This window comes from Scardinius erythrophthalmus (genome assembly GCF_964197995.2).
Source record: "Scardinius erythrophthalmus genome assembly, chromosome: 5".
In the NCBI taxonomy this organism is placed as follows: Eukaryota; Metazoa; Chordata; class Actinopteri; order Cypriniformes; family Leuciscidae; genus Scardinius; species Scardinius erythrophthalmus.
The window spans coordinates 43,502,936-43,512,413 of NC_138225.1; the positions used below are offsets into that span (position 1 = coordinate 43,502,936).

The following is a 9,478-nucleotide window of genomic DNA, read 5'->3' on the forward strand; positions in this document are numbered from 1 at the left end:
CCCAAAAAAAATGCAGTTTTTCCTAAATAACTACCTGAACCGTGGCACCGAGGATGAAGAAATTTTTATGGTATGTTTGTCTACTAGACTTTTACGGAAAAATTTCGTTTGGTCCCCGGGGGCCACTCCCCCCCCCCCCCCCGCGCTGGGGCCCCCGTAAATTTTTCGTCAACGATACCAGGGACACCGAAGCACCGGGGAACATGAAATTTGGTGGGCATGTAGCCCCACTAGACTTCTACGGAAAAATTTCGTTTGGTCCCCGGGGGCCACTCCCCCCCCGCGCTGGGCCCCCCCAAACCAAAAAAATGCAGTTTTTCCTAAATAACTACCTGAACCGTGGCACCGAGGATGAAGAAATTTTTATGGTATGTTGGTCTACTAGACTTTTATGGAAAAATTTCGTTTGGTCCCCGGGGGCCACTTCCCCCCCCCTGCGCTGGGGCCCCCGTAAATTTTTCGTCAACGATACCAGGGACACCGAAACACCGGGGAACATGAAATTTGGTGAGCATGTAGCCCCACTAGACTTCTACGGAAAAATTTCGTTTGGTCCCCGGGGGCCACTCACCCCACCTCCCCCGCCCCGCCCCCCCCCCCGCGCTGGGCCCCCCCAAACCCAAAAAAATGCATTTGTTATTGCTTTGTAATTTGTAATTGTAAACATTTGTAATTGTTATGGTATGTTGCTCTTAAGGGCCCACATCAACCTAGCCCATAATCACTCATTTGTGATTTGCGCCCCTCCCATAAAAAATGAAAATGCAATATTATTCTGCTTTGATCGCCCCTATCTTCAGTGGAGATGTTCAGAACTGCACCATATTTCATGTGTATGATTAACTTGACATCCTCTGGGGGTATCCTCTGCTAAGTTTTGTAGAATTTCATCCATGGGGGGGTATAAAATAAATTCATTTATGTGCACATTTAGTGACTGTACACTCATCGGCCTGTAGATGGTGCTGTTGAGCGAAGGGTTGCTGGTTTAGGATGATACTGTCACACACACACATGCAGGAATACAAACAAACGCAAGCATGCACACACACTGACATCCACACGCACAGACACACACCCATACACACACACATACAAATCCACATGCACAGACACACAAACACACACGCGCACACATGTACGCACACATACATACACGCACAGACACACACACACACACACACACAGACACACACATACACACACACACACACACACACACAGACAGACATGCACATACTATTACTTTTTTTAGGTATATACATAAACACGCAATACAGCCAAATTACTCCACGTCATTTATTTTTGTGGAAAGCCAGTGCAGGCCTGAGCGGCGGTCATATTTTGTACCGCGATGCGGTACATCTAGTTAATATCATTTTATTGCATTTGCATTAGTTGTTTGAAGAGTAAAACAAAACAAAAAAAATCGGTCGGTCTTAACGCAAGTTTACAACCGGCAAGTCGGTAGGACTAAAAGGAAAAAAATAATAATAATTGGGTCGGTCCTAAATTGACAGGGTCGGTTGGGTTACGGCAAACAAGAATATTTTTAAGGATGGCCTGAATAAAACACATATTTGCGTATGTGTAATGGTAGGCTAATTTAGACATACAAATATTGCATATTGTTCATCCACTACCCGCCCGCAATGAGTTCATTATCCGCCCGCATCCCCGCCCGTGAATTTTAGGAATGTCACAATCCACCCGTTTTAGCCACTTTTTATGCGGGTACCCGACCCGTTGCAGGACTCTAATAGTGCTTATGTGCCAGCTGATAGCGACATTATTTGACTATTATTGCATTTCTTAGATTTCTGCTATCTAAAATAGCCGTTTTATTTTTCTGCTAAATTAAATTCAAAAAGTATCTCGTCTCCTCCTTTGTCCACTTCTGTCTTTGCTGACACCCGAAATGTGTGCAAACCAGAGACAGTATATAAGAGGTGCAAACAGAGCGGAAATACTGGGCGGAAATGAATTTAAACTTCTTCTATGTTTTGTGGCGGGTTGCAACCATAAAATGACCTAAAACTTAAATCGCAATTCATTATTTATTCGGCAAATAACGTTTCCATCAGCGTTTATCGCATAAGCCGTATATCGATCAAGATAAAATCTGATGAGACCGACCGAATTTCATTTGAGTCGATATTCATGAAATTCAATCTAATTTTACTGTTTCCATAAGGCATTTTTCATTCGATATCACTTAATACGGATAAAAACGTGTGGATGGATTTTTTTGTGCGTGTGTTCAATAATAAACCTGTTCTGGTACGCCAATCTTAAATATTGGTCATAGCAGAAGTCAAAGTAATCAAAGCTTTTTCAAAATTCTTGGCATGGGTAAAAATTACTACATTGTCTGCATACATCTGAACCTTTACATACTTCAAGTAGATCATTAATATAAAGTCCCAAAATAGAGCCTTGTGGAACCAACTTGGGGCAAGCAAGGTAAGAAGATTTTGTACCATCAATACACACACACTGTTTCCTACTTGAAAGATATGATTTTAAGTATTGCCTCCTCTGAAAATTTTTTATTTGTTAGTTTAGATAAAAGCACCGGATGGTCAACAGTGTCAAATGCCTTCTTGATCTAAAAAGACAGCACCAACACGCACTCTAATCTAATAAGCATATGACTTTCTCAACAAACAAACAATTTGCTGATTCTGTTGAATAACTGCTGTGAAAACCAAATTGCATCGGATGTAAAGAAGTAAAACCATAATTTAGATGATTAGTCAAAAGATTAGCTACCCATTTTTCTGCTACCTCGGATATAATCGGAAGGATGCTAATTGGCCTATAATTTTTCTAATTTGATTTATCTCCAGATTTATAAATGAGATAACTGTAGCCACCTTCCAAGCAGATGGAACAACTGCTTGCCTAAAGGACAAATTTACTGTGTGTGTTATTGGGCGTACTAAAGAATCTGTATTTGATTTTTAAAAATTTGTATCAAGCCCATAGCACCAAGCCCTTTGCTCAAGAGAATTTTAATGCATCAATAATATTAGCTACTTTTAATTCAGTTATTTCATCTATTTGAAAAATAGGTTGATCAAAATTAATAGGTCTGTAAGTAATGCCTTTTATGGTAAAAAGCTGGGTTAATTCATCAACTGAATTTATCAAATGTCAGTGTTTCCCCTAGAAATTTTTCCAGCAGCGGTGCTGTTACGTGCCGGAGGTTGTTACCAAGCCGGTCGCGGGGGGTCAGGGGGTGCAAGATTTTTTTTTTTTTTTTTTTTTTTTATAACCCCTTAAACCATGACTTCTGGCAAGTTTTGTGGATAGAAGTGGACATTTTGAGACATACAAATTTGACATACCATCAACAGAAGGCATGATTATTGCAGCACGTACCTTGAACTGGTCACAAACAGGATTAGGACAGGATTATTCATGTTTTTCTTTTGTGTTAATTTTCAGCTGTAAGGTAGAAATTGATAGTGGAAAAATGAAACTCTTTCCTCCCTCACCTGCACTACTGATCTTTTTTTTCTGTAACACACTTTAGCACTTAGATACATCGTCATGTAACCATTACTTTCATTTATTTTATCCTGTAGACATTTTGAACATTAAAATCCAAATGAAACTTTTCATTAGTTTAAAAGGTGACTAGCTTGCATAGCCTATTTTACTTCACTAACCTCCAGGGACGTGCAAAGAGTTCATCAGGGGCAGGGGCTCAAATGTAATGCTGTGATTAATCGCATTTCCCCCAAACTTGTAATCATCAATATTTAAATGTAGAATAATCACTAATTAAATTAAACACACAAAAAAGGGGGAAAAAAGAAAAATGTCAACACAAATTGGACAGAAAATAGCCCTATATTAAAATATAAAACATCAATATATTATTCTTCATTCAGTTCTATGCAACATACTCCGATTTAACAGATTTATTTTTTGACTAATTATCAAAATAAAGTATAGTCATACAAAGCTCTTATTACAAGAGCATGTGACCAGAGCAGGCAATTTTACCATTGTTGCCCAGCATGGCTATTCCAGCTCAGTAGGGCTATTGCAAACAGAAGTGTACTACTGAGAAATTTCACGTTATTTGAGCGGACTTTGTTTTTCCAGTGCATGATCGGCGTTTGGGCCGTTAAGGAGCAGAACGCACAGCGCAAACACGGAGCGGAACATTGAGCAGAGAGCGCAGTGCGCCGACACACACACACACGGAACGGAGAGCGCGGCACAAACACGGAGCAGAAAAGACCCGCACGTCAAGTTACGAAACAAGCTGCGCGAGAATGAAACCTGATCGCCGAACACGGAGGGGCGGGACGGCATATTTTCCATAGACAGTAAAAAAAATGGACACAGCGACCCCAGACTTCAACGGAAAAAAGTTTGTACCGCTTTCTCCTTTCCACAAGCGCTTGCTCGCTCTCCCGTGGCGTCTGTCGTTGTGTCTGTCGCCGCGTGGCTTCTATTATGAGTGCGCTTTCCGCGCGCCCACATTTGAAATATTTGCATGTGAACGACTCCTTATGACAACGTGTGTAAGTGAATGTCGTGATATTACTGATGCTGTGAAGATTTTGCAGCGGCGCTGAAAATCCAGCGCGAAAATCCTCAAGATAAAGAGATTACAAATAATCAAATTTTAAAATTACAATATTGTCCATTGGCTCGTTTTGTTACACAAAGGTTTTTGGGCTCTCAGACGAGATCCCAATTCGTCAGTTCAGTTCTGACGTAACGTCACAGTACCCTCCTTCAGGGAATGGAGGTTACATAAGTAACCAGACAATTCTGCTCCATAAGCAAGAAACATTGGTTTTGCGATTTTCTCAGAACGATAGATATATACTCATGTATACTATTTTCATTTTTTGTTTTTCCTTGTTCGTCACCATCTTTGCTTTATTTTTCATGAAGCATTATTTTGCTTCGCTTCAGCTGTGATAAAGAGACATCCACTCTTGAATTGCATGGGAGGGGAGTTGAATAAAGGGAGGGGTATGTTTGTTTGGGGTTATTTCAAATCTCAACAGCATTTCTCAGAAGTCACTTTCTGCACCTTTAGGACTGGAAAGGAGAAAGTTTTTAACATTCAGAGCCACTTGCATTGTTTAAAAAAAATAAAAAAATAAAATAAAATTAGTAAATTAAACTTCATTTACTTAATTTCCAATGTATTTAAATTGAAGAAAAGTTTAAATACTAAATTTAAATATTAAACTTAAAAAAAAAATATATATATATATATATATATATATATATATATATATATATATATATATATATATATATATATATATATATATATATATATATATATATATATATATATATATATATATATATACCATATAATGAGTTGAGTTTTTTTTTTTTTTTAACAGTGTGGCTAAAAGCATTTAGCCTATACCCTGGCCACTACACCACAACCACAGTCCCAGAAAGCTATCTGCCACACCTTTGAGCATCAAAGAAACGTTCAGGACAGTGTCGCAGTGTTGCTGTCTTTGCATTCATAGCCTTTACTTTTCTGGGGCAGTATTCATGAGGGAAGGGTGAAAGAGGCTATTTAAAAGACCTGAAATGGGGTTGATGAGTGAAAGTGTTCAGGTTTGGGTCGAACTACTGTAAGTGCGCAAGACAGCTTTGCTATGCTCACATGGCTGAGACAGACCACCACCACAACTATACAATATGGTTCACGATAGTAAAAATTACAATGAACTGTCAAATTTGAGAAGTAATTTTGTGCAGTGAGTGATGTTCTTTGAAGAACAGTAAAGAAATGATTTCTCATACTAAAAGTGGTGTTATCATTCAATATAAATTTATAAAATGTATTTATTCTGTGAACCAAGATACTGTCAAAGCAGTAACAATAAAAATTAAAATTGAAGACCCAAACCTTTTTGGGGTGTTTTACATGAAATGACATTCAACCATATACATTTGGTTTTTAGACATCTTACATACACAATCTGCTGATTGTGCATGAACATACTTTTAGGATGAAACGCAGTTTTTTACGAGAACCCAGAACGTTGAAATTTAGCAGCATGCAACATTCTTTTTACCCTAAATATTGTGATGGTATATACACATAGTACCGAATGATTACTATATTAATGCATTTTAAAATGTTAGATACTTCAAAGAAGTTCATAATGTCCATGTCTACAGCACAAAGTATGTAATTGATAGTATCAGATGATAATGACAGTTTATTTTTAATGAAAATATTTGTTTTTTCCTCCTTTACAACAAAAATATATGGTCAATAATCCAGATACGTACATGTCCTTAATTCTGCTGCTAAAACATCATAGTATGTACATTAAACCCTTTAATTATTGTTCATATGAAGGGTCTATAAATATGCAGTAGTTGGAATTCCTTTACGTAAACAAATAAGTTGTGGGGGAATGTAAGTCACACTGTTTCTCAGAAGTCTGTCTTCTGCACGGCATAGTACATTTACGTCGCTTAATCGCACTCAGTGTAAAAGGCCCTTAACACTGTGGAAAAAGGGTAGATCTTTCTCTCGTTCCCACTCGCTTGACCTGACTGCAAGCAAACATTAGATGACATGGCTCTTGAGAGTAACAAGAATCTCAGGTATCTGATTGGTGTAACAAAGCCATCTAATCCTCAGGCAAGGCAATAAGACATCACAGTGAAAAGGTCTGACATCATGCTGGATAAACCAGTCAGAAAAAGTTTGACAATGACTAACCTACTTTTCAAGGTATACTATCCCTCTTTAATTTTAAGAACCTCCTGTATGAAACCAAACAGGACATATACAGCTGAATGAAACTGAAACAAGATAAAACCGTATGTGAGAAAGTTTGTGTAAACAAGCACCTACAAATTACAGCTGAATGACTGAAACTCCCTCAAAAAGTCTGCAAGCATTGAGACATGTACAATAGTAATATGCCTCTAGACATTCCAAAATGTGGCATATTTCCACATGAAACAGGAAAGAAAGAAAGAAAGAAAGAAAGAAAGAAAGAAAGAAAGAAAGAAAGAAAGAAAGAAAGAAAGAAAGAAAGAAAGAAAGAAAGAAAGAAAGAAAGAAAGAAAGAAAGAAAGAAAGAAAGAAAGAAAGAAAGAAAGAATTTATTAAACACCCTTTTTTATGTTTTTATATCATCTTTGCATTGGTTTGGCTCTTTCAAAATTCATTTAAAATGTCTTTTTGCATTGTAACATCTCAATTTGCATAATGTTACTAAATATTTTGATAAAACAAAAAAGTAAATATTCATATTTGTAAATTATTATTTGATTAAATAAACAATTCGTTGGGGGCCTATTAATGAAGGAACTCTGAATTGTTGATCACAAAAAAAAAGAAAAAGTTGTCACATTGTTGTGAGGTCTGTTATAGTAATGCAACTTTGCAAATTTGTGCATATTAAAAACGTTTTTGTCAGCCAATCATGAAAAGCAACTTTATCTTTGTAAATGGTTAAACGTGCAGAAGAAGAAAAAAATATGGCAATGTAATATGCAAATAATACGAGACATGTATGTGACTTAACAGTCTCACAAGCGCAATTCAGTATGCATGTTCTCACAAAAGAGGAGAAATATATACACCTGTAGTCTCTCCCAAACAGACTCCAAAACTAACTTAAACCCAGTACAGTATAACAATACGGGAAATATTTTTCACAGTGTCAACAGCAGCACTGCGGAGCGTTTTCACTCAAACAAACAAACACACCTGCAGTCGCGCGCTTACATCGGTGATTAAACAGACTGAATGTCTCATGAGTGTTTAGTAGTGCTATTATAATCAATGTACTTTACCATTTCGTCCTCGTCACTGTCCCCTTCATTTTCTTCTTCATCTTGTTCATCCCCATTCCTTGCTTTTATCTCGTCGCAGCATTCAGCGAAATCCTTTCCCTTCACTTTTTCGTCAAGACCTACAAAATCTGAGGAGTGACATTGAAATTCCTCAAATTGTAATTCGGGTTCATACGTCTCGGCTCGCGCCTCGCCTTCTGACAGCGTGTCGGAGCCTGATGAATTGTCTCCACCGTCGCCTCCAAATGTTTCTGACTGCTCACTCTCCATTGCCCTAAAACATCTCGGTAATTGTCTTAAACTAATGACATGCTGAAGGACAACTTATCTGAGCTCCAGCTAAGCGCCCGAGAGAACTTCCCTCACTGTGCTGCTGTAATTTGAACAAACACGAGTGTTAACCAGCCATTGAAAGTGAAGTTTGTATTGCAGCACTGGAGCGCGTCCTCTGCTCTACTCATCGCTGCAGTGTCTTTAACTGAAGTCTGCGCTTATTGGCTGAGCAAACCCCGCCCATCAGCCAATGAGAAAAGCTGGCCAAGTCCTTTTAAATCAATGGCGCACTACTAGTACTGACCCCTGAGCTCTCAGAAAAGGGTTTGTTCAAAGAACACGGAAAGGTGTAGGCAGTGTTCGAATTGAGGGGGGGCTGGGGCGGTCCGGGACTCCCCATAAGCATAAGGGACCAAAGGCTCAAAAAAAATTACCTCGGGGGGTCCCCTGGTTTTTCATTAAAACTAAAATAATAGAAACATAATTTATTAGGTACACTGTAAAAAATGACTGATGCAAAAAGTTGTACAAATGAGGAAATACATGTTGGCTCAACATGGTTGTGACAAAAAAAGAAAAATATGTTTGGTCAATGATTGCATGATTTCCATGACTGTACTACAAAATGTTCATCAAGAGAAAATAAATAATTGTGTTCACAGAACTTTTAACGTTGCACAAAAAAATATTATGTTGGCCGAGCAAGAGGGAACAGCGTCAATCGTCTGAGCATGCGCAAAGAAGAGTAAGTGTTTTAACTCATTTACAATACGTATTTTATAATGTTATTTTGTTTTATGATAATATTTGTGATGTGCAAATATCATAATGTATTTATCCTCAAACTATCTTTTACTCTCGTTTGCCAGCACACCTATCTTAACTGAAACCTAACGTTAACTGAAAAACTAATTTTCTTAGAATGTGTAATTCTTTAAGATTAAATGTTTATGAAAATGTATTTATCAGATTCAGTTTTGGTTGATGTTTGGATTCTTTCATGTTTAAATGTATTGATTTTGCTATTTGTGTTTGCTAGTGAGGGTCAGATTTTACAGATAACATATGAGATAATGTGCATAAACATAAAAAAATATGTTGCTATTTGGTATAACTAGATTTTTTTGTGTTTCATAACACTCATTTTGAATTTGTCCAGTCAAATTACTTTACAAAAGCACCCCCCCCCCCCCCCCGCTTCCTTTTCCTTAAATAAAATTAGTTTTCAAACCAATTGTTTTCATGATTTGACAAGTAGATGTTTTCTTGCTTTTTAATTTTAGACTCAACTGACTGGGAAATCTCTGCCGAACACCTGCCTCCAACATCACAAAGCCACAAGAAGGGAACAAAGATTCTTCCGTCAGCTGACTATTCAGTGAGA

The 9,478-nt window shown here is 37.7% G+C and overlaps 1 protein-coding gene across 5 annotated transcripts in view; it reads right to left on the bottom strand.

The window, feature by feature from the left end:
• mast4 (microtubule associated serine/threonine kinase family member 4) overlaps nt 1-8,343 on the bottom strand; it is a 171,813-nt gene extending 163,470 nt beyond the window's left edge. For all 5 annotated transcript variants that reach the window (XM_081364905.1, XM_081364907.1, XM_081364904.1 and 2 more), the window contains exon 1: nt 7,822-8,343. In XM_081364905.1, coding sequence (XP_081221031.1) covers nt 7,822-8,091 — 270 coding nt within the window. In that variant the 5' untranslated portion in view covers nt 8,092-8,343. The remainder of the gene's footprint in view (nt 1-7,821) is intronic.
• Between the last annotated feature and the right edge of the window lie 1,135 nt (nt 8,344-9,478).